Genomic DNA, 27589 nt, shown 5'->3' with positions numbered 1-27589 from the left:
ACTTAACATGTTATCTCGCCTTTCTCGCCAATTTTGGACAAATTGAGGCCAAGGCGCAAGTTTGAAAAAATGTTTAAAATGCCTTGAAGTGGAATTGAGATGCGAGAGTTGCAAATTTTGACAACTGGCAAAAGTGCTCCCGTCCCTCACCAAGGGACCAAGGCGCAATTTCCAAATATGACCATTTACCTTGCATTTTGAAAGGATATTTTTATCACCAAGGCTCAAGATGGAGTGAAATGTGATATTCTACGCCTTGAGGGTAAATTGAAGATTAATGTGATCAAGAATTCATGCAATGGACTCAAAAGTGCTCCCGTCCCTCACTGAAGGACCAGAGCGCTTTTTATGAAAACAACAAATTCCCTCCAAGATTATGCTAAGGCAAAGTTGTATGAGATGGGAAGGATCTTCTAAAACATGGTGAACAAAGGTTTGACTTTAAAAAATTGAGAATCCTAGCCTAAAAATGAAAAAGTGCTCCTGTCCCTCTCCAAGGGACCAGAGCGCTTAACATGTGCATTCTTTATTTTTGCCATATCCCAACGTTGACATCCTCCAAATCGCATGAAATGCCAAAATCATCAACTTCGAAATAAAAAAAGAATTAATTAAATTGGCATTTAATAAAAGCGCATAGCATTTAATAAATTAATTTTGAGCCTCAAAAAATCGATTTTTTATTAAGGCATTTAAAATTAATTTTTGTGAAATTATAATTAAAATTGAAAAAGGAGCACTTGAGGTATTATTTTTATCCATTTTATTAGGTCGGCCTCTTGTTTTTGCAAATTTATTTATTTTTTGGCCTATTTTGCCAAGTCGGCCTATGGGGAGATGAAATGGTGAGCGCCCTATATAATGGGGGTATTTTGAGCAATTTTAATCATCATTCATTCATTATTTCAAGTGCGATTTGAGGAGCAAGGAAGGAGGTGCGAAATCTGGTTTAGTTGGAGCGAATTATCTTAAGTGTTGAAGACTAAAGGTGGTGGAATTGATGCTTGAGAAGATTAAAGGAGGTGCATTTTGCTAAAGGAAGGACTTCAATCTACATTTCGCCTAGCCAAAATTCACCTTATTTTTGCATCATTTTTTAGAATTAATTCTCAAGTGGAGGTATGGCGAGATCATCCTAGTCCCAATGTTGAAATTGTGAATTTTGAACTTCAAGTTTTTGAAAATTGCGTAGTTATTAGGAAATGATAACTCAAGATTTATCATGAAGTTTCCTAATTAAAATCTTAAATCTTCCTTTTGAATCCTAATTTCTACACTTCAAGATATATTATTAATTGTGAAATGTTATGTAGGTATCAAGATGGCGACTCCCAAGCTCGAAAGATCTACAAGTCGGAAGACTCTCCTCAAGGAAAATCAAGCCAGATCAAGGACGGTCTCCTCCAAGAAGATCAAGCAAGGACAAGGGCGACCTCCTCCAGTCTAGCATCGACAAGGACGACCTTCTTCGATCCAGCATCGACAAGGACGACCTTCTTCGATCCAGCATCGACAAGGACGACCTTCTTCGATCCAGCATCGACAAGGATGGCTTTCTTCGGACTAACATCATCAAGGGCGACCTCTTCCAATCCAACATTCCAAGACGAGGTACATCAACATCCTGCAAATCAGAGACAAAAGAAGTCAGAGCAAAGGGTTCGTTGAAGAAGCAGATAGTTCCAGATGAATTAATTAAAGCTAGCTTCTCAACAACATCAAGTTGAATATCTACCAAGTTACAAGTGTCAGACGAGGTGGCATCCTAGTCATCACTTCTCCAGTCGGATTGGTCCACCTCAGCATGTCCAGATTCAATGTACCTAACTCATGGAAGGTGGCACAAACTTCGATGTACCTACCCCGGCTATCCATTGGTGGAATTTTCCAAAGAGGACATGTGTCCAAGCAATACAATTATTTCATTGGTCGAGCATTAAATGTTATGTAATGGTTGTAACAAACCCTAATTAGGGTTTTCATTATTGAATCTTGGCCATTGATCTCGAATTGATCTAAGCCATCGAATTGTATTGAGGGCACTATATAAGCCCTGGCATTTCATTTGTAAAGGCATTAGGCAGTAAGCAGTTGGAAGTAATAGAATAGAGTTAGTGAATAGAGAGTAGTTAGAAGGTGATTAGAATAGCAATTAGAGTAGAGAGAGAAGGCAAAGATTGTTGCCAAGATGTTGTTGTAAAAGACTTGTAACTTCATTGAAGAAATGGTGAAATTCATGGGTCGATTCGACAATTTGCATGGTCTCTATACTTCTCATATTTGATTTCGTGTTATTAGGTGAGTGGAAGAAATGTGTTTGATTAATGGTGAAATTCGTATATCCATACTACTAGCAGTTTGTTGATTGCAGACTTGCCTTGTGTAGTCAACTGGAATCATTCAGCTTAAGCTTAACTTCAATTGTCACTTCTTCATTGATATGCATCAACCTGATGGTGTCTATGTCTGCAGTGATGATTTGAACATCATAAAGCTTTCCTTCGAAGATCACACTAACCTTGTGGAGATGGTCCTGGGATGTCAAAACAAGACTTAGTTAGAATTTCATCAAAGATCATTCATTGCTCCTACATTCTTAGTATTAGAATTAGATCCTTTCCTCACCCTCCTCTTTTTTCCTTTTTTTTTCAAATCAAAGCTAGTAAGATCCTGTGTTCCAGCAATATTCAAAGCAGATCAGACGTTCACTCATCAAATGTAAGTCCCCTTGTGATTCCAGCAAATCACATCATACCACAGAGAGCTTATCCACACGTAGAGATCCTACAACGAAGAACCTTGGAGTCATCCTGATTGATCCTTTTCCGCGATATCTTCAGCAATCAGAGGCTTTACTCAAGAGAGGATAAGGTACCCTTGGGTATTTTATTCTGTGTTTGATAGTGTACAAAATACACGTCAACACTTCCTCATTCGAACCTTGGATATTCTACTTCATTGAAGAGGTCACTTCCAGTGTCAAAATGATAAATTGGGCAAAAATAATCAGCAATAGCATAGATGAGCAGTTGAGAAACATGGAGAACACAAAGACTTTTTACATGAGTTCCTACATCATCTACATGCTGGCAAGATGTTACAGATATAAGGGATTGATTTGAAAAGGCGTTGTGGCAAACAAGGATGGCCAATTTAAAGCATAAGATTTATATCTGCAATTGCATATACAAGAGAAATCCCATTTTAAAGAGTCAATGATGCATTACTAATGTACATCACCAAGATATTACAAGGAGGCACTCATCAATGATTGACATAAGAGGCCAAAGATTTGATAAGCCGGTTTGGATCTTGGTAGATTCAATTCCCCAAATTCACATACCTGAGGGTCCAAGGATTCACAAGATGCCCATACAAACTTCCAAGATATCCTACAAATAAAATGGTACTACTAGAGGTCATCAGATAGCTCGATACATTTGAGATAATCTAAAGAGGCACGAAGAAGGCTGGAATTTATTTTCCCCTTTTCATTGGAAAGATGTTAGAATCATGTCCATCTACACAGGTAGATGATAAAGCAGATGTGGAAATGCAATGGTACCCATTCTCCTTCTATCGATCAAGGTCCAACTTCAATCCTATCATCATATCAGGATGATAAACAAAAGGAAGTACAAACACAAAGTTGATCTTGAAGGTTTCTGGTCCAATTCAGCAGCAAATTGTTCCCGATGTCCCTAATAATCCAGTGACAGTAATGGCTAAGGAATTGGAGAATATTGAAGTTGATATCTTGGAAGAAGATTTTCAAGAGGGAATGATTTCCACACTCAGGGGAATTGAAGGAAGTGAGAGAAATCAGGTAAATGAAGAAGATGATGGCATTGAACAGCCAACAATGCTAGATTGGTTACTAGCAATAATGAAAAAGAAAGCTATAGTAGAAGTCCAACCAGTGGACGATTCAGCAGAATTCTTAGTTAGATTGAACTGGCCTGTGGAAAAGAAGAAGGCAAAGAAATATTCCTTAATCCATAAGGATGGCATAAGATCTTGTTTAGCACAAGTGGCCATTCCAAAGGTTGACAAAACAAAAGACGACATCACTCCTGAAGATTACGAGCTAATGACTGTGGACATAGGTCCTACTACAAAGGAACAAGAAGTCCAAGAGCTAGATGATTCAATCAAGGCCATCAAGGAAAGGCTAAGGAAAGAGGAAGAAAAGAAGAACAAATTCAAAGTAGAGAATGAAAAATTGAAGGATTATATCCAACATTTGGTAAATCCTACTAGAAGAGAAGAGGCAGCAGTCCCTCTACCTTTGGCTCTTCCACAAGAATTAGGTGAGAATTTTGAAGGAATGAAGATGGCAGCCCAAGAAGCCAAGGAATGGATTGCAGGAGTTGCAGACAAGGCCATCAAATTTGTGGAAGAATTGGCACAGGTCTATGGACGGATCTCTTCATTCATATATAGAATCCAGAGCATAGTTGAGTTTTGGGAAGATTTTCAGACTGTTCAAGCAAAGACAATTCCATGTTTAAACGTGCTGAAAGGAATCCCTAAACATGACTTGGTCAATGGAAATGTAATTGGTGTTGGAACATCATATGACTTCAGCACATGGTACCACTCCTTGGTGGCTAGAGGAGAAGTCCTAGAGAAGATGAAGATTGATGGTAGCAGAATAGAAGAAACAATCAAAGCTGTCCAAGACAAGATCTTCATCTTAGTTTCTGATGTTCTTGAGCAGGAAATAGTCTAAGAAAGGGACTTGGATGTAGACAACTTGAAGGCTAAAATTTAGAACAACTTCTTCACTTCCACAAATCCAATCTAGAAGCAACATTTTGGCAAGGCATCCTCATTTATGTCCATTGAGGATGGTTTTTGAAAACTGAAAATAGATTGGATAGCCACTTTTGCCACGAGTGAAGATGAGATGGACATGATGGAATACAAGATTGACATTCTGCCAAGTGTCCCAATGGAAGAGCTCAACCCCATAGTGACCAGGTTCATTGAATTTGCTGCCAAAGAAAAGGATAAGGGATGCCCACTTCTAGAAGAAAGTTGGATTTATTAGTTTATTTCTCATTGGTCCATTTTGGATAACTATGTTAGCTTGCCCTAATTAAAATTTAATGTTTTAATCTTGGCCGTTGGTCTTAAATCAATCTAGGTCATTGCTTTGTAATGGGGGTGTCTATATAAACCCTCTTTTCATTTGTTAGAGGGAGATTTCAGAGAAATTGTTGTAGTGATACTTCTTAAGTAATAGACATAGTTCATTGTTCAATATGTTGGTGAATCTTTGTCCACTTTTGCAAGTTAGCATGGTTTCTTGGCTCACATTAGAATAGATTTCATTTCCAAGTTGATAGATTGAATGAAGGATTTGATAAAATTGCTTAATTTGGAGTTGATGTATTCATACTTTTTATAATTGGATGATTTTCAATTATTTTTGCAAAGTTAGCCTGAACCAGTAAAAGAAAATTTAACTTCTATTGCTATATTTATTGTTCAAAATGTTGGTGAATATGAGTGATGTGAAAATCTTTTGAATTCCCTAGAAGATAGCACCGTTCTTGTGTAGTAGTTGAATTTGGCGAAACAAGAATTGGTTTAAATTCCACTTTTGTAATTTTTGTCTACAAAGTTCATAGGATTAGCTTAGGATTAGAGTTATCCTCCTAAACTAACTCACCCTTTTGCCTTTTTTTGAAGTCTTGGTAGAAGTAGGATCAAAAGAACTTAATGCAAAATTATTTCAAAAAAAAAGAAAGTCAAGAATCAGTGGAATCTTTAGATTGATTAGCTCCCCGAACAATTATGTAAGTCCCCCTTGAGATTACCAACAAATTACAACAAACCAATTGAGAATATCCGTACGAATTTGGGAACCTTGGAGTCATCTTTGTGATCACACAGTTCAACTATTTAGCACATAGAAGATTTTGATCAAGATTGATCAAGAGAGAATAGGATATCTCTAGGTATTTTATTATGTGTTGAACGTGGATAAAAACCACACCAACAATACACCACCTCATATGGATGGCACGAGCCACATGAGGCCAAGAGGGATGGTATATCCTCTCTTAGGCCTAGGGTAGAGGATCTCTAGGACACCCTGTGGAGTCACCTTATCCTAGCTCTCCAATGGTTGAGCTTCCCCAAACATTTAAGATAGCTTATGATTGAATTGATATTTCTGCTATATGCTCAGCTTATGATTGAATTGATATTTCTGCTATATGCTCCTAATTTAGGAGGTCTGTTTTATGAATTATTGTTAATGGGTTCTAACCTATTTTGCAAGGTCTCAATCAGGAGAAAGATATCTTTAACCTTGCTCTTGCTCATTTGGAAATTGTGAATTAGGGCTAAATTAGGGCATTCACATATAGGGGACATCACACTTGCATGTTAAGTTCCCTCGTGCTCTTTGGACCAAAATTTGAGAAATGAATGGAGATCCCAATGATCCTTCGTTCCCAAATGATACTACTATCATCGATTGTCTTGTACCTCTGATTCTAAGAATCCACCATGAATGTTACAACTGAAGACATTGTGATTAGCAAAATTTCAAAATCTTAAACGTCATGATGACATAGAAATCTCTTGGTGTTTCATTTTCATCCTAAAAAGACTTATGTTGATTCCTTGACTTCATTTACTCCTATTGTAAATTCAGAGGCTTCACCTCCTTTATCTCTGAGTCACCATTCTAAGATTGAGGACTCTTCACCTCCAACATTGCCAAATTTGACAATCGTTCATACTCTAGCGTTTGATGTTAACACGTTGTGGCATGAAAAGTGTAGTCACATGACATGCACTAAGATTCCACCATCTCCTAATAAAAAATTTAGAGTTGTGTCAGCAAGGGCTTCTAGTGATTTCATTGCAGCAGGATCATTGTTTTCTAGATAAAGTTCAGTATCATTGTTTTGTAAATAAAGTTCACTACGATGAATACTTGACAGATCTTTCAGTTTTGTAAGTTGAATCCCATCTTGCAAATCTGGAGGGCACCATTGAGGACTTGATTTCCTCTTTAATGAAAGTTCCATGCAGCAGTTGTCTCTTCATCTTTGGCTCCTATACTACAACAGTTTCCACAACGTTTCAAGATCATCATATTTAATCAGGCCTGGGATTCCTGATGGATTATGATACTCTTCAGCACCAACATGGCAACAGAACGAGCAGCTTCTGAAGATATATATCTTGTCTTTTATTTAGTGTTCCACGGGAACATGTCCCTACCTGAAATCTCTCATTTCTGGGGATGGGATTCCTTGGACTTGGAGATGTTGGGGACACATCCCCACACTGCCAAGACCAAAGGGGAAACATACTTGAGGCACCCTGTAGAAGCAAGGGATGTCTTTGGTTTGCTGCTCCTATTGGCAATGGTTAGGGAACACCCTAACATCCCTGAAATGACCAGAGTTTTGGGCAAATGCTTAAAATCACTTCAGAATTAATGTACTGACAAAAACAAAGTTGAATGTGATTTGCAGAGCTACAGTCTTTTGTCTCCCTACTCCCCCAAACTTTGGTGCATAATCCCTTCTTCCCCAAAACCAATCTGTCTCCCCCATCTCCCTGTTTTGAAACTTCACAAAACATAACATGAGTCTATCAGTAATGCCTGTTCACTTTAAAACTATACTCCTCAAAGTCAGTGTCAACCACCCAAAGAAATAAGCATACAGACAAATGTATAATATTGAAAAATCACCATTCTTAAGTATCCTTGCATATTCATTATAACATGTGACCCATTTAATTTCAACTTTTTCTCTAGAATCTTGAAAACAACAGGATATCCCTGATGTACAAAATTAGCATTTAAAGTTTACCTGTCAGCAGAAAGCATAACTACCGATGATGGCAGCTTGAAGAGATTTGGTGCTTTAGAATCGTTGGTTTGAAACAATGTTGCTACTCCATCGGAGCATAAAGCAACACCTGCCCCTTTTGAAACCAACATTTTTTGCAAAGCTGTGCTACTTTGAACCATCTTTTCTGGTGCAAATAACAAGATAACAGATTCTCCATGCACAAGAAGCCTGAAAAGATGTGAGTCTGCAATCAACAATCTTTTCTATTCATATGCATTAATGAAAGCTTACATTCAGCTGTATTCTTAACACTCACCAGGCTGACAAGGGCAGAGCATTGCGTGAAGATACTGCGTGTACAGAAGCAGCAGTTAGTGCTCTCTTCAATACAGCAGTATCTGCAAAAGCTTTCCCACAGAGAATCAAAGCTGATTCTTCATAATCTGCTACCACAAATCCAGCATTTGCCTGATGCCCAAGCCCAACATTCTCCCATGCAGTTGGACTGAGAGTTGAAACAGTTGCAAAGTATGAGAATACACATTAGCACCTTTGAGTGACATCTTACAGTTTGAATAAAATTTCCAAGCAATGCTTCTTCCTTTTTACACTAATTCTAAACAAATTACAATTCAGAGATATACAATGTGCATCTAAAATGTTTGTATGAACTAGCAATCAAACAAATGTCATAATCATACCATTAATCTCTTTGTTGTGATAAGAAATCTAATGTTAAGTTAAAAACTATAACTAAAAATTAACATAATGGATTCAATATACTACCACCATGTAAAGGGAGATATAATTCACATATCAATAATACCAATGTAAACAGAATACTACAGAGGTAAAATGAAATTATGCAAATTCTATCCTATACTTGTTCATGTAATACTTTTAGCTTATTGCCATATGAAGGTTGTTCCGTTTAATGGAAATCCACCTATCACAGAGACACCCAAAGCAACAAAATAAGCTCCATGTATAAATTTTATAGAGTTCACATATACCTATCATACCACGAAAAGCATGTCCCAATCTCTTCCTCCTTTTTGTTTTACACAAGTTTTCTCTCCATGCAATGATATTTACGAGTTTCTAACCTCATACAGCTTAATTTACTCATCTTTGATCCTTTACACAAACTTTTAAAATAGAAAACAGATCATTGAGAATAGGCTGCCGGCACAGAGTTAGTTAATGCTTATGCCTTATATACCATCATTTCTTTTTCTCTGACAAAATAAGTTTCAAACATAAAAGTCATTATAGAGTTATCCAGTGCCTAAAAGCCCTCGATTTCCTTGAGCACTTAACAACTAGAAGCAGATTATCTCTATGCCAACTTACCCACCTCAATCTGACCAAGTGAGATTTCCCTCTATCCAGTAACATCCTTTTTGAATCAGATTTCATTGATGTCCTAGGGATAAAAAATAATGCATCCTATATTTTTATCATCTAATACTTGTGAAGGTACTTTGTGCTGATGAAAAAACTGAATCAGTAAATTTGATTGCGTGACCTGAGTTAAGTACAAAAATTCCTCAGGCAGTACACTGTCAGGCTAAAAAAATCATGACAATGGCAAATTAATAATAAATGGTACTAGATATGCCCCCCTCCCAACTATATCAATTCCAGTATCTTGTATAAACATGTTTCACATACAGCAGGATAGATATCAGCATCCAGATCATGTTTGCTAGGTTCAAACTCAGCAAAACGAAAAACTGTCCACAATTGATAGAACTGAAGATCTAGACTTAACAAAAGACTTGAAATTTTGAAATTCACAAGACATTGGAATTGACCCAAGAAATGCCAATTTCACAATACAAAAAACATCAAAGGCATCCCAATAAGGATAATTTTTGTTCAATGCATAATAATAGCAAAAAAATTAATTTCAACTACACTAAAAAGCAGAAAACAAATTTTCGAATTGAAAGTTCTAAATATGATATTCAAAATCAATAATGTGTTTGTCCAAAATCAATGAATTTGATATCCATTGCATGAAAGCTAAGTTACCGATCCTGGTGCTTATTCCAGTTCAGGTTGGGTTCAATTTGCGGGTTCAATAAAAAAAATGGGTTGGGTTTGTCCATACAAAAACATATAAAAAATCAGAAATATATACATTCAAAATACACCACCATATTAATAGTCAATTAACATAGCAAAAAACACCACCATATTAATAGCCAAATATTAATCAAACTTGAATGTCATTCTGTATATTAAAGTTAAAAATTATTATGTCAACTGTCAACAATCAGCCAGCGTTAATCAAATATCATATGCGTCATCAAGAAAATCATCATCACCATCCACATTACACGATATATGTAGCGGTAAATTAGAAGAACCACAAATACTAGCACTAGCACTGGCCCTGGCACTACCACTCTCATGCTTACTAGTTGGCTCATAGTCATACTCAACATCAAGTGCAGCAAAGTGGGCAGTGGAAGCATCCACTTCCTTGTGTTCCCTTCTTTGTGGCCACTTTGTAAGAAGCCACAAATTTGAATGCACGTACACCAAGTCATCTGGCTTTTTTGAGTGTAGTCTATTGCACTATATTGAGTGGATGCAGAGTATATACTCCAATTCATCTCAGATGCAAATGAACTAGCAACCTATTTAAGACAAAATTAGAGTTCAGAGTTACAAATTTAAAAATTTAAATTATAAAATTAAAAGAAAATTAAAACTTTAGAAGATTTTTTTATGAAAGTAGTTTGCGATAAAATTTTGATCACAAAAGGTTGTAGGTGTGTGTATGATTGGCCATGGAAGTACCACCATCTATGAGCATCGACCATATACTTGTCCCAATGCACAAAGGTCAAAAAATGCAGTGGAGTGGTAATTTGTTCCACCTCTCTTCAATGATTTTGTGTAGTGTTGTGACCTTTTCACACATCGCCCCATTGCAAATGGTGACCCCCTCTTTCCTGCTTTCCAGTCTTGTTAGCTTGGGGTTTGGCAGTCAAGTGACAATTTTGAGCTTCAAATATCCAAGTCTTGTCTTGGGATATGGTCATGTTTTCAAATCTCCACGATGCAGATAACGATAAATCTTTAAGTTTGATGTCAATAGGATCAAAATGCTGAAAAAGATAATAAAAATGTTAAAAATGGTCCTAAGTGTGAAGTTACCTTTGGAAGTCAATTTATCTTAATTTGCCCCAAAATTTGAGCAAAAAAAAGATGAAAATGTTGTTAACTGATGCGATTTTTGTGTGAAAATGCTAAAAGTCCCTATAGGAGTCGTTTTTCCACTCCTAAGAAGTGAAGCAGGCTAAAAAATGCACAAAGTTCCGATGAAAATAGATTTTCAACTAAGTTTGGACTTAAAAAACATGAAAATCAACTAAGTCCTGATGAGGGACATTTTTCCACTGAGCAGTTAAGTTAAAATCAGCAAAGTCTCGATGGAGGATGTTTTTCCACCTCATTCTGAGTATCAAATTACCTACTCAATGTTAAGGACAAGTAAAGTCCTGATGGAGGTCGAATTTCCACTCCAAGACTTAGTTTACAAGCAAATGAAGGTATTATTGTGGAAAGTCCCGATGACCAAAGAATCTCCACTCAAGACACAACAATGGAAATCAAGACAGTCCTGATGGAAGTCGTTTTTCCACTGGGCTTACAAAGTGAAAATGTATGAAGAAAGTGAGAGTCCCGGTGACCCACGATTTTCCACTTAAGGGAAAAGTGACCAAAACAAGGTGAACCAAGTAAATATCATGTCGTGATGGGCATTGATTTTCCACCAAGAAGCTTGGGATCAAAATTACGTAAGGATTTTAAGGACACATCAATCCAGATGGAGATCAATTCTCCACCATTTCATTTGGTGGACAAATCAAAAGGGAAATATGGCTGGATTTCAATGTCCATATGGCTGATTTAATATTTATTTATCCCACATTGGCTATGTGGTGAAAATCAAAGGTAAGGCACTGGATAAAACACTAGCCAGCAAGCAATAGAATAATCATTGACTTGCTGATTCAACACCAATTGAGCAAGAAGAGAGGAAGGGGTGTGACATTTGCCTAAGACATTAATGTCGCCACCATTGAGAACGTCCTGCAACACATAGAGGAAGACGATATTGCTAGCTGAAGACGCCATCACCAGCCATCACCTCAAAGAAAAATGCATCATTTCCAGCCAATACAAATGCAAGTTGCATCAGCCATATGAATCGCACAAGGGAAAGAATAACCTTTGGCTGATAAGGGCCGATTTTCAGACCTTTTGCACTCAGAAATCAAACTTAGACAACGAATTTGGTTGCAACATCATTCCTAACTCTGAGTTGAAGGATATATTCAGACTTACAATTTATAATCAAACCGTTTATAAGTCTGAAAATCAAAATTTCCAAGTTTAGATCGAAACCTTTGTATTTTCCAGAATCAGCATTGCATTGTTTCAATTCTCTAATTTTAGAAAGCAAATGAGTCTGAAAATCAATTAAAATGAGAACCTAAGTTAATTCTGAAAAATTTCTTGTTCGAATTTGTTGACTTCTAGCTTCATACAGATACCATGTCGAAAGCAGGGATAGCTGCAAGGAAGATCCAGTTGAAGAAAGTACTTGAAGGATACTACCCGGAATCCAAGATATCTTCCAAGTGGAAGAAGGTTAGAGACACCAACATGGAGTACCTGGACAGGAAAAAGATGAAACAAAGGATGTACGGAACGAAGAACCAGCTACCCTCTCCCTTGGCAGTCAACATGATGAAGAGAGGAATCTACCATGCTGTTGGATTCCCATCAACCATACAATGCAATGAGCTCATGATTGAGTGTGCCAGGCACTACGACCCACAGTCAAGAACAATCCGAACACCTAAGGGGTTGGTGCTTGCATTTCTCACTGAAGAGGCAATAAGAGAGGCATTTGGGATTCCCAATCACCAAGGGATGCAAACAGGAACTAAAGCGGACGCCCAGCCTATGTTCGAGAAAGGACCAGATGCATGTATGACTCTCATTAACAATGAGTGGGTCCTTGAAACAAGGCGTCACCATTCCAAGCTACCGAAGAAACTCCCAGGTTCAAATTTTAAAGAAGAGTTTAGTGATATGATCTTCCTACTCAACAGGATCATGGGGGCACCTCAAGGATCTTTATTTGAGACATGGATGTTTTATTACATTGAGGAGATATCAGCTGGAACAATAATGATAAGTTGGGTAAAGATCATAAGTGATAACTTGGATATCCAATTGAAGAACTTGGAGAGAACGAAGTCATTCTACATGACTTCTTACTTAGTCTACATGCTAGCAGCAACATCAAATACAAAGGACTAAAGTCTAATATGCAAGGGTGAAGTCAGAAACAAGCAAGGACAAAATAATGTGTATGAATGTTATTTGTAACTCCACCTAGATGAGAAAGAACAATATAGAAGGGTGAATGATGCATTCACCATGTACCTTACATGGTTGCTAGTTGCTACAAGGTGGAGTACATAAGAGGTTGTCCAAGGAGGCAATGTCATTAGTAGAAAAATATGGATCATGGTTTATTCAATTCCCTACCTTCACATACATAAGAATCCAAGGATTCACCTCCGAACCTTACAAGCTTCCCAAGTATCAAACTAACAAGATGGTGTTACTTGAGGTAGTGAGGCAGTTGTCGGAATTTGATTACATACAGAAAGAGAAACATAGGCAGTGTATAACTTTTCCTATCACACTTGGGAAAATGATGGAGATATGCCCCACCACGACAACAACAGATACAGTTAATGAGGAATTGCAATTTTTCCATCTTGGGATATATAAAGCGAGGAACCATTTTGATCCATTCTAGAAGATTTTAACAACCAAGGTTGACATTGAGGAAGACTGGGCGTCTTGCAGATGAGTTCGGACTTAGGAAAAAGATGTGGTCTCGAATGTCAGTGGACTTCATGAGGAAGTGTAACTACTTCTCAATTCCTGATCAAGTAAAAGATGATGGGAATCATATTCATCCTCAGTATGGGCAGGGGAAAGACAAGCCGGTTTCATCACCTGATTGGTCACAGCCCGAACTGGTAGACTTGAACATCTTGATGAGGGAAGTGAATGATTGCTCCAGAGAATGGGCAGACAAACAAATCAACAAGCTAAGGAGGCAGGGTATCACTTTGACCTATGAGAAAATGAAAAGCAAGGAGTCTTCTCTTAGTGATGATGAAAGAACTAAAAGTGATGTGAGAACAAACAATTATGAAGAGAGGCAAGCTCCTAAGAGGAGAAGGGGTATAGCCAGAGGGACACAAGCAAAGGGTAAGGGGATTGCCAGTCAAGATTCTAGACACAAGAAGCACAAATTCGACACTCCTCAGTCTACCATGAGTTCCTCATCCATTAAAGAGAATGACATACCAAAGGAAGACAATGAACCCAAACAAGGTTCTGATACAAAGATCCTACTAGATAATGATAAAGATGAACACTCATCTGCTCAATCAGCACCACATGAAGACGAAGAACAGCAACCAAGATCTCCAGCCATTTAACTTGAGGTCCATTTAGGAGACGATGTGAAGGATCATACATTGAGAGGTTGTTGAATCCCCTAAGGCGTGAGGATCATACATTTGTTCCACCCATAGCTATTGCTCAAGGGTCACTTAATGGCAACGAGGCAATGAGGAGTACGTATCATGAGGTTGGAAAATGGATAGAAGATATTTCAAAGCAAGTAGAAGACTTCCTAGTCGGATTTGTCCATGCTTAAGATAAGACAACATTACTCATGAACTAGATACAATGCTTGGAGGGAGTATGGGAGGAGTTTCAACCAATCCAAGACAAGACTATTCCTCACCTCAAGGTGTTGAAGTGGATTCCTACATTAACATTAATCCAGGAAGGAGTAATTCAGGAGGGAAATGTGTATGATTTCCATGGATAGTATTGTTCATGATTTCCATGGGTAGTATTGTTCTTTGGCAATGAGGAAATCAGTGTTTGATCATATGAGAGATGAGTGCATGGAGATGGAAGGATCAATCTTAGACATACAATCAAAAATCCTCACTTAAATTGAAGAATTATTGGGACAAGATGTCAACACTTCTAGCAGCTTGAATTTGGAGGGATTGAAAGAGAAAATGAAGTTTGTTTAGTTTCAAGGGCTAGAGTCTATCAGGAATAATCAGCTAGATGATTCGGTCTCCCTTATGATCTTCATCAGCAACTTGCAGAAGCATACACCAGATTGGGAGAACCTCTTTGATGCTTTCTCAGATGCCTTGGATGTGATTGAATTGCAGTAGGATGGTTTGCCAAGTGTCACAATGGAAGAACTCAATTCAGTCGTGTCCAGATTCGTTGAATATGCAGCCAAAGAGAAGGATAGAGGAAGGAATCTTCTAGAGGACAGCTTGATGGATTACTAGGTGACATCTCATTGGACCTCATTCCTCGAGCTTTGTGATATGGATAAGATTCCATTTTTTGCTGGAAAACCTAATTAGGGCTATGTAGGTACGATCTTGGCCCTTGATTCTAAATGAGTCCTAGCCATTCATTTCATTTGAGACTCTATATAAACCCCTTCTCCTCTCATTTCAAAGGAGAGATTTTGAGAATTGTCACTTTGATGCTGCCAAAATTGAATTGAATCATTGAACTTGGGTGATTTGTATGAGATCTTGGAACATTGTGTGGTTCTTTAATCCTCAATTTAGTTTAGAATTTTGCTTTAAGTATTTTAGTTAAATGAAGAAATTGTTGAATGAATCTGTATGAAATTCACTTGTCCATACCACTAGCTATTTTCTGATTGTAAACTTGCGTTGTGTGGTCAACTGGAATTTGATCTAAGCTTAACTTTGATTTCTACTTGCTCATCGATATGCATCAAATGGATGGTGTTAGTGTTGTGGGTATAAATATGAATATTTATTGATTACCTTAGAAGAATGCACTAAGCTTTGTGGAGTTGTTCTTTGCATGACAAAACTAAGCCTAGTGGAATTTCATAGAGCCATTCACTATCTCTTGCATTCTAAGATTAGAATAGGAATAGAATAGAATTCCTAAACCCTTTCCTTTTGCATTTTATTTCAAAATCTTTGTTAGAGATAGGAACAAGTGCTCATCTTGCTAAATTATAAGTCATTTCAAAAAACCATGGAAAATATACTTTTATTCATGAAGATTTGATGTCTCATTTGAACAAATACATAAGGCCCATTGGAGAACCAGCAATCACATCAACTATTGAGTTACCCACACATCAAAACATAACAATAGGAACCTTGGAGTCATCTTGGTTTGATCATACATTTAGCATCTGAAGTGATTTTGATCAAGAGAGAGTAAAATACCTTTGGTATTTTATTGTGTTAGAGGTGTCTAAAAAACACATCATGTAGTTCTTTGAAGAATTCTTCCTCAAGATCTTGCTCTTTGGCAAATATGATAACTTTCATCTTCTCAATCATTGACTCGATGCCATCATATACCTCACCAAACAAGGCCTATCCATGTTGCTATGATAGATCATCCTTGTTATGGGATCAATGAAACTAAGGAGATATTCAACAAAATCCCACCAGATGTCATCTATGATCATTTTCTCAACCTATGTTGTTCTTGAAGTGCTAGATTGCCAACATATGGACTAATTTGGGTTGATGACCATGTTAGAAAGTGCCTCACAAACCTTCACAAGTCATCTCAACACAATTGTGTTGGAGGCAAAATGGGTCTCAACAACTTGTTTGAAAATCGAAAAAAAAATTTACAAAAATTAAAATTAAAAAGTTTACTAAAGTGGAACATATTTATTATTTAACTGACCTTCAGCAGCTCCAATTCCAAGAATGTTCTAGATATGCCTTGTGGCATATGGTGATTGATGACAAACATTTGGACATCTTGAAGCTTAACATACACTTGCTTGATCAACTCAATTATAGTGCCATTTTTTTATGGCATTAGGTTGACAGAGTGGACAGCACCAAGTGTCCAAAAAATGTGTGATGAATGCTCCTCAACTAATAACCCAACAACCCTACAATTTTTTACATCATCTGTTATAACTTGCACAACATTTCGAGAGCCCATTTCCTCAATGGCTTGGCAAAGAATGTTAGCAATAAATGCACCATCCTTCACACTTCACAACTCCCAAAACATTGGCCCTTTAGAGGACACTACAATAACATTGATCAATGGGCAATTTTTGCATATTTCTCTACATCAAAAACAATGGACACCCTTGTTTCAACCCACAAATCCCTTATGGGTTTCAAGAAGTCCTCTATAAATTTCACCTCTTTATCTAAGAAGGTGCTACGCACCTTCTCAAAACCCAAGCCCTTGTACCCTTTTGGAGCCTCATTAATTGATTTCACCATCTATTGCCAATATGGTGAGCAAACAACATAGAATGCCAATCCATTCACATAGACACATCTTGCTATGTCTTGATTGGCAATCTCTCTAGACTCATTCTAAAATGCCATTTCCAACAATCCCTTTGATCTCTAACGTGTAGAGGCCATAAGTTGTTCTTAGGTATGGACAAAAATTGATGGCTCTTTGTAGGTTGAAAATAAGAAAGCAGTGGAGGGGGCTTCATCCCTCAAGATCCTTTCATTAACAAAGAATGATTTGATTTATGACATGCTGCTTGGAATGCTTTTTCTTAGCCTTCAATATATGCCAAGACTTGTGCTTCTAGAATGTCGTTACCATCTTCACCTAGACGAAATTGGATGCTTTGTTGAGGAATCTTGCACAAATGGCTTTCCACTCGATTGTATGAGCTAGAATATTTGGCTTTACAATGACACCACAAATTCAGACATAAACTCCCCCACCTGGAAGAAGTTGTACCATTTCAACATATTTCCGAAGGGGAGAGTTTGGGTCTGTTTTGAAACTGGGTTGGCTCAAGGAGCCAAAACGGTCGCCATTGTAATAACTAAGACAACAAGTTCAATAAACAACACATTCAAAGAAATCAAACAAATGAAATTTGGAAACAAAAATATATAATTACAACTTAATAGTTATTTCATTTAAAAAAATTAATCATGTGTTATAAATACCTAGAAGAATGAAAAAAAAAAAAAAAAAACTTCAAAAAACCTCTCTTCTGAAGAAATCTTCCTCTATGATCTCCTTGATAACAAACAAACACTTGCAAATGCATAGAAATAGCACAACAACCAGCTTGGAGCATTCAATGATAAATCTTCAACTCTATTTATACAAAGGCAAGCAAGAAAATAAGTTCAGCGATAGAGGAAAAAAAATTTGTTTTTCATTCACAATATGAAAAATGAATTTGCTTTTGCCTTTTGGATGTTTTGTATGTCACATTTTAGGGTAAGGGGGGTGAAAGGCACTATTTAGAGAATAGCAAAAAAAAATAATTGGGAAGAAAATAGCAAAATTCACAAGTCCCCAAATTCCCCTTGGGATCATCTAGGTTTGCCTAGGCTCATCCAAGACAAACCCACAGATTGTGGGCAAGACCCTGTCCAAAACCATAGGGGACTAGATCCAAACTTCAAAACCAGACTAGGTTGGACCAAGACTCAAGCTATCTAGGGGCCAAACCAGTACAACATGAAAGGTGTAAGGCCCCAAGCATATGAGGTGAAATTTATTTATCTATACTTCTAATGGAAAGATATGTTCCCACTCCAGTCTTGGTTAAATCCTCAGAGGCAGAGAAGAATAGTTCAAAACGTTCTACTTGAAGCTCTTGTGGAACCTGCAATGGATGTTAGATTTTTTGTCAAAATATTCCCCTTAATATGGTTGTATCCAGGACTGATATCTTGCTCACTGAAGATATTGTGGCTGAAGCTCATTCGCAACATAAAGGTTCTTACGTGGGTGCGAAAATTTACGAATAGAAATATGCACAAAGAGAAAATTTTAAGGTGTATGGAATTTGCCTAGCCAAAACTAGAGTCACCGAATACTTCCTTCCTTTCAAAAGGGTCTCCTCTTCCTCCATTACTCCAAGAATCATGAATATGTGTGGAGTAAAGCTCTGTGGTTTTGTGGCAGATCTAGTTTGTTTTCTAGAAACACCTCTCTTTGAACCTAAACATGTCTCTTATTTGAAGGTTTGCTTTTAGATTCACATCTATAACCTTTTTCTAGTTTGTAGATCCACAGGGATGGTTCAACTGTTGGATGAGAAAATCAGTGTTTTTGTCAAGATTGGTTTGGATCAGCAGGATTTGTGCACTCGATTTGGCAGGTGGATCTTTCCAATCTGGCCCCTCAATCGCTTAACATCCAATCCTCTCTTGGTTCACAATCATAGTTTGTAGATTATGACGGAATGCTTATGAGATGCTTTAGGAGCAAATGGACTGGACATGAATGTTCAAGTTGTTTTTATTCCTTCTCAGAGGACTCTCCAGCAGGATCAGGTCTTGTTGCAGAAATGGGTTCCCAAACAAGGATCTCCTGTTGAGGATTTTATTTGGAGAAATCGCGATCACTTCCTATCTAACCAACAGGATTTTGTTTGGTTTGCTGCTTGAAACTCTAAGGGACTATAAAGAGTTGGATTCTACAACTAACACGACCATTCAACATTGTTTTTCTTCTTTGGTTAATCCGAACCAAATGTCAAAGATGGAAGAGGCAGCAGCTCAATGAGAGAAGGGTTGCTTTCTTCAAGACTTCACTCCAAATTAGGATGTGATTGATTGTTTGGAGGGTATCACGTCTATGAAGGGTTTGGGACCAATGAGTACTCCTAAGAAAAGGAGGGCCATAAATTGGAAGCTGAAAAATTTTAGACAGAGAATCATGAAATGGTCAATGAACACTCCTCCCATTGGACAACAAAAAGTTTCCTCTCCCACGGGAGAAGGAAAGTGATTGCTACAAATAATTGAGTCCTCTCTTTCGTGTTGTTCGTTGTCCTATCATTGTTTCCTCTGTTTTAGTGGTTTTGTGGTGCTCTTGGATAGTATTCCCAAGTGCTGGCAACTTGCGACACAGCTAGGTAATCTTTGAATTCACCTTTGTGGTCTTTTGCACTCTTCAATTGTATATGTAAGCAAGTTCTTTATGGTTTTCAATATACAAAAGATTGAACAGATAATGAAAGCAAACCAAAAAAACCAAACAAAGCTGTTACCAAAAATAGGTTAGGGCTCAGGAAAGAATGAAATTCAATAAATAAGAAATACCAGAAAGGTCTAAAGTAGGCATTTAAATTGTCTCAAAGTACTTATGGCCAAACAAGATATACGATATAATAAAAAAATATGAAACATTCTGCTATTTTATATTAAGCAATAAAAAATGCTAATAGAAAAGAAAGGAATCATACAGAATGGTTTGGAAGATGCTATCTCTTATTGCCTGCATAACAAAAAAGATGTTGTGCATGGCAGAAGACGGACATGAACCTTAGATGCCAGTACCCTTTATCAAAATCATATTTTTTGACATCAATTTGAATACATACATAACTTACATCCAAGATGATGAGCATCTAATATTCTAACTCAAAACAATGAAATCACACTTTGAAAGGTGTTAAATTTGAACCAGAATAAATAGATAGCAGAAAACTAAACTTACGAACAACACAAAAACACGAACTTATCCTAGGAAAACCCTCCACCTGAGGGTGAAAAACCCAGCCCACTCAATAATGAAATTTATTATATCTCTGAAAATGAATACAACTGTTGATAGTTTCAGATTACTATCAATCACAATAAGATAAGCTTGATTCTCTACAAAACAATCATGACAATGAAGTCAAATGATACATCTCATATACATTCTATAAACCTTCACAAGTCTGAAAACTCTGAAAACAGAAAACATACAATATTACTGATCTGACAGACTTCATACACATTATTCTCAACTTGCTACGATCCAAAATGAGAAGACAGCCATCTAACTATTCATCTGCTAAGGAAGAAACAAAAGTACCACGAAAAGAAGAGCGATGAATATAAAGAATCGAATAGAAGTGGAGAGACTCCATGATGGAGAGGAAGAGTCACCAACAGCCACATAGATATTTCACCGACGTCCACATAGTCATCTCACCGACAGCAATCAAAGCAATGCAAGATAGAAAACGATAACTAAAACCAACGAAGCGAAGCAAGATAGAAAACGGTAATTGGAGCCACGAAATAAATAAGAGACGTTGGAGAGGAGAATAAATATCATCTTAGATCTCTATCGCAGCTACGACTTCAACACTCCCTCTTAGCAAGAGAGAGATCTTCATTTCATCATCTCATGATAGGTACATACAGCTGCAATCAAAGAAGTCAACAGAGTCTCATCACAGATTTTATTCAATAAAGTTGTTATCTCATCATAACAATATTCACCATAGCTACTCCTAGAGGGTGAATTAAAACATAAATAAAAATCATAAAGTCATACACATGACTTCCACCATAGCTAATCCCAGAGGGTGGATCAAGGGATTTCATCTCGAACTTCTCTCGCAGAGAAGAACTCATTAATCAAGGGATTTCACCTCGAACTTCTCTCACAAAGAAGAACTCGTTAATGATAGCAAAAACCAATAAAGTTGAGACTCTCTCTCAGCAAGAGTTTCATTCTCCACAATGCCAAGCTTATCTCGGAAGTAACAGAACTTCACTCTCGGAAGCGGCTTGGTGAGAATGTCTGTTGTATGCTCTTCTGTAGAAATATACTTGAGTTCGACTGCTTTTCGCTGAACCATGTCTCTCAAGTAATGAAATTTAATTTCCACATGTTTGGATCTATCATGAATACTAAATTAACTAAAAGCTTCACAGAGCTTTGATTTTCACACATAATCACAGTAGGTTCCAAAGGCTGCCCAAACAAGCCTGCAAGTAATTTTCGAAGCCACACAGCTTCTCTTGCAGCCACACAGGCTGCAACATATTCCGCTTCAGCTGTACTCTGAGCAACACAAGATTGTTTCTTGCTGCACCAGGAAAACATAGTTGAACCTAGGCTGAAACAACATCCTGAAGTGCTCTTCTTGTCAGGCACACAACCTGCCCAATCTGAATCAAAGAACCCCTGTAAGTTTAGCTCTACACATGAGGAATATTTTAAACCATATCCCACTGTACCACGAACATATCTCAGTATGTGTTTGGCTGCCACAAGTTGAATCTGTCTTGGTTCACATATGAACTGACTTAAAGTGTTAACAGCATAACATATATCAAGCCTTGTGTTAACCAAATACATTAAAGAACCAATTAATTGTCGGTACATAGTAGGATCTACTAAATCTGAAGTAGCTGCAACCTCATGTAACTTTTTCATATTTGCTTCCATAGGAGTCACCAAAGATTTACATTCTAACACGTCAAATCTCTTCAAAATATCAATAGCATATTTTCCTTCACTCAATATGATTCCATTTGAACTTTACCATACCTCAAGTCCAAGGAAATAATGCAACAAACCAAGATCTTTCATTTCAAATTCTAAAGCTAACTCCTTGCATTTGACAATGAGATCATCATTACCAGTGAGAAATAAATCATCAACATATAGCACTAAAATTAGCACCTTGTCATCACATACCTTGAAGTATAAATTTGGATCAGCATCATTCTTTAGAAAACCCAAGCTCAAAAGAGAGTGATCTATCCTCTCATACCAAGCACGAGGGACTTGTTTAAGACCATATAAGGCCTTTTTCAGCCTACATACATGTGAGTTTCTATTATGAATAACAAAGCCCTATGGCTACTCAATGTAAACCTCCTCTTCAATTTTACCATTCAAGAAGGTTGTTTTCACATCCATTTGATGAAGTTTCCAACCCTTAACATCTGCAAGAGCTATGATAGTCCTAATAGAAGTGTAACGAGCTACAAGTGCAAAAGTTTCTTCGAAATCTATGTCTTCCTTTTGGAAAAAACCTCTAGCTACAAATCTGGCCTTGAACTTTTCTATACTCCCATCAGCTACATGTTTGATTTTGAACAGCCACTTAGAAGAAACCACTGATTTGTTTTTAGGTCTTGGAACAATATCCCATACATCATTTTTCATAATAGATTGATATTCCTCCATCATGGCATCCTTCCACACTTGCTGATTTAAAGCCTCTTCAACACTTGAAGGCTCGGAAGCTATGATATGACTCATCAAAGATACATAGCCAGCAAACTTGTGAGGTCTTTTACTTTCTCTAAAAGTACCACGAGGGGCTGCATATTTTTCAGCCTCTTCCATAGTGTGCCTAGCCCACAGGTTTCTTATGAGTTGAACTATTACTGGGGCCCGTTGTTGTGACTATAGAGTCAACTGGATCAATTGGATCAGCTGGATCAGCCGAATCTTCTAAATCAGTATACTCCCTCTGAATGTCTGAAGATAGATTCGAATCAGTCGAATCTATATCTTGAGAATACTCAAGATCTTCATTAGTTTCTTTGGATTTCTTGCAAGCTACATCTTCATCAAAAGAAACATCTCTGTTGATTTCAAACTGTTTTTGACTTGAAATGTAGATTCTATATGCTTTTGAAGATTCACTATAACCCACAAAGATGTCTTTCTTGCCTGAGGGTTCTAATTTAGTTATTTTTTCTTTTGGAACATGAATATAAATGGGGCATCCAAAGATTCTGAAATAACTAACATCTGGTTTGACACCTGAAAAAGCTTCTTCTGGAGTCAAGTTGTCTAGAATCTGATGAGGACTACGATTATGAATGTGAATTGTTGTCTTGCAAGCCTCGGCCCAAAGAAATGTTTGAAGACTTTGGTCATGAATCATAGCCTTTGCTACCTCAACAATTGTCCTATTCTTTCTTTCAGCCACACGTTTTGTTGAGGATTATAAGGGACACAGAACTCCCTCTTAATCTCAGCTTCAACACAAAAGTTATGAAAAACACCAGAAACATATTCTCCTCCATTATCAGATCTAAGAACTTTTATTTTCTTCTAGATAAATTTTCAACTAAAGCTTTGAACTCTTTAAATCTGGACAGCACTTCATCAAACTCTTTAGACTTAAGAAAGTAAATCCAGCACTTACATGAAAAATCATCAATGAAGGTGACATAATACCAAAAACCACTAAGAGAAGCAACTGACATAGGTTCACATAAATCAGAATGAATTAATTCTAGAGCATTCTTTGCCCTACTTTCACTACTATAAAAGGTGCTCTTAATGTTCTTACCTAAAGCACACCCCTTGCAAACACCTTCATGATTTTGATTCAGCTTTGGAAGACCATTGACAACCTTCTCCATTGAAGACAACGTTCTGAAATTTAAATGACCAAATCTTTTATGTCGCAACTCACTTGAACTTGAAGAATCATGAGCTAAGACTTGAATGAGATGAGCTGAAAGTTTATAAAGACTATCATGACGAACACCAATAACACGAGCTGATTGAATACTTGAGTTCTTCTTCCATGCAAGTACTTTTCCATCAGCAAAAGCATCATGATAACCTTTGTCTTCTAATGCAGAAATAGAAATCAAATTCCTCTTAATACCAAGAAAAAATAATACATCACTTAAATGAAGAGGAATACTAGAGTCCAACTGAAAAGAAGTAGAGCCAGTACCCTTCACAGAATAGCAAGCATCATCACAAATGATAACTTGAAGATGAGTCTTCTTCTTTCAAGTTAGAAAGGTCTTCACGATAACCAATGATATGACGAGATGCTCCACTATCTACCAACCACATATCACTGTTAATAGGAACATTACTAGAAAGTGCAGAAATAAATAAGAATCCCTCAGAATTTTCACTTGACTCTCTTTGAGGAGAAGGATTCTCAACATTTGCAGCAGTTGCTTGAGGCTTTGACCTTGATACACAATCTTTGGCAAAGTGACCAAATTTGACACACCTAAAACACTGAATTCTAGAAAGGTCCTTTCTCTTTTTCTTGACATTAGGGGCTGACTCAAAATTCTTGTCTCTAAATCTTTTAAAGTTGCCTTTCTTTTTTTTCCCTTTAGATGTGTGAGAAGCTAGCACATGATCATCTTCATGATGAGATTTGCGACCATTGCCTCTAGCTTCTTGTCTGCATTCTTCCTGGATGCAATCTGCCCTCAACCTATCAAATTTAGGAAGTTCATCTCTACCACTAATGCCTTCAATGAAGGATTCCCAAGAGTTGGGAAATCCATTCATAGCTAACATAACCAAGTCTTTATCAGCACAAGTATCTCCAATTGCACTAAGCTGATCTTTTAACTCATAAATCTTCATGAAATAAAAAGTAACAGATTCTCCTCTAGACATTTTCACATGCAGCAGTTGACGCCTCAGGGCCAAAGCTCTGCTAGTGTTGTTGAATTCATAAAGGTCCTTTAGAGTTTGAAACATTTCCTTAGCTAAATCCAACTTAGAGATGATAGGTACCAGATGATCCTTATCAGAATCAATCAGAATTTTTTTAGCCATGGTCCTATTCTTTCTCCATTGAACTTTCTCTGCATCAGCAGAAGGTTCTTCTACATCTTTCGAGACATAGTCAAGGAGATCATTATCTTCTAGAGTGATCAGAATTCTAAATTTCCAAGAAAAGAAATTTGATGACCCATCTAGTCTATCTTCTACTTTCAATCCGTTCACTATTATGAATAACTTAGGCAAACAAAAGAAAGAAATAAAGAACTTAAAGATTCTAGTTTTGGATCAATCTTCTAAACCCACTCCGATACCATGTTAAATTTGAACCAGAATAAATAGATAGTAAAAAACTAAACTTATGAACAACACAAAAACAAGAACTTATCCTGGGAAAACCCTCCACCTGAGGGTGAAAAACCCAGCCCACTCAAAAATGAACTTTATTATATCTCTGAAAATGAATACAACTGTTGATAGTTTCAGATTACTATCAATCACAATAAGATAAGCTTGATTCTCTACAAAACAATCATGACAATGAAGTCAAATGATACATCTCATATACATTCTATAAACCTTCATAAGTCTGAAAACTCTAAACACAGAAAACATACAATATTACTGATCTGACAGACTTCATACACATTATTCTCAACTTGCTACAAGACAAAATGAGAAGACAGCCATCTAACTATTCATCTGCTAAGGAAGAAGAAGAAGTCCCACGAAAAGAAGAGCGATGAATATAAAGAATCGAATAGAAGTGAAGAGACTCCGTGATGGAGAGGATGAGTCACCGACAGCCACATAGATATTTCACCGACATCCACATAGTCATCTCACCGACGGCAATCAAAGCAATGCAAGATAGAAAACGGTAACTGAAACCAACGAAGCGATGCAAGATAGAAAACGGTAACTGAAGCCACGAAATAAATAAGAGATGTTGGAGAGGAGAATAGATATCATCTTAGATCTCTATCGCAGGTATAACTTCAACAAAAGGATGGTTGCAATTAGAAATTTCTTACAAAATTAAACCAGATGCAGCCATTATTCACAACAATGATCTGGCTAGGGTAGTGAGAGGTGTTAGGATACAAGTTCAGCTTAACTTTAAAACAAGTGAATGAACCCTTAACCACATTACTCAAATGACAAGGCACAACAACTAATGCAAACACAGCAAAACCAAGACAGGACGTAGAAAATAGCCTTCTCCACTTCATAAAAAAAATCTAAACCCTAGAGATATACAAGTGAGTCCATGACCAACTTGGCGTACTTCAAGAGGTAACAAATACCTGCTTGCCACAACAACTCTAGAAGTTGCATGAATAGTAGATATTTTTACTAGATAAGAAAATGAATAATATGTCCTCCATAACCAAAATACAAATGTATAGCCAGGACACCAAGAGAAATTGCCTGTCTATAAGACATTTTCTTATCCAATATAGAAATAGGAGGCCTACTGGAGCACCTTTATGGATCACATGATTGGTTCCCATGATGCTGATAATATAGTAGACAAACTCAGCTAATATATTAGTATTACAAGTAAGGTGGATACTCAACTCGGCACTAACAACTAAGCAATTATTCAGCCAATACAAGCATGACTGAATATCTAACTATATTTTTTAGGAACCAAGCTCTTTTAACATTTTCTGAGTATTTATTGTACTCTTACTCTTCGCCTTTGCTGAGTGTGTGTTTAGTACAAAACTAGCTACCATGACAGATGATCACAAAAAAAAAACATGCAAAGACTAGATACAACCCTGACCCAATATCCTGAAGTACAGCGCTTATCAGAGCACCCACAATACCGGAATTATCATTCAAAACTTCCAACATTCCATATAATACCAATTAATTGTTTCAAAAAAATATAAAGAAGCTACCGGAAGGCAATTTAGGGAAGCTTAAACCCTCTGAAATTATTCATGATAACTTAGCAACTTCATTGACCTTCTCATTGTTCAAACTGAAAAAATACATGCAGCAAGTTTCTTGAACCTTGTCGCTTATAGACATGTTATCTGAACAAAAATGCATTTTATAATAGTTCCTCCATTTTGAATTCTCGCTCCTCTGTTTTCTACAATTCAGACCTTGGAGCCATAGCAACACTGGAACCCTCAGAAGAAGTACCACAGTCAGATGCAACATCTACATAGTGGAGTCTTTAAGATTCAAGTGTCGAGCATTTAGGCCTTACCAGCTCAAATATCAAAATCTATCTTCATATTCTGAGAGTTAAATTCTCTAGTCTAACCCATCTCTCTGGCAAAAGCAACACTGTTTAACCACTAATTAAATGCTTAGAGTTCTTCTGGATAAAACTGTGT

At 37.1% G+C, this 27589-nt stretch overlaps 1 protein-coding gene across 1 annotated transcript in view; it reads right to left on the bottom strand.

Annotated features, from left to right (window-relative positions):
• The window catches only part of LOC131049741 (uncharacterized), a 65557-nt gene that overhangs the window by 8030 nt on the left and 29938 nt on the right, over positions 1-27589 (bottom strand). Inside the window, exons 6-7 of the mRNA XM_057983804.2 lie at positions 8143-8331; positions 7845-8054 (exon numbers count right to left, since the gene is read on the bottom strand). Coding sequence (XP_057839787.1) covers positions 7845-8054; positions 8143-8331 — 399 coding nt within the window. The remainder of the gene's footprint in view (positions 1-7844; positions 8055-8142; positions 8332-27589) is intronic.

The sequence above is a fragment of the Cryptomeria japonica genome, chromosome 10, assembly GCF_030272615.1.
Source record: "Cryptomeria japonica chromosome 10, Sugi_1.0, whole genome shotgun sequence".
NCBI lineage: Eukaryota > Viridiplantae > Streptophyta > Pinopsida > Cupressales > Cupressaceae > Cryptomeria > Cryptomeria japonica.
This window is presented reverse-complemented; position numbering and strand designations above follow the sequence as displayed.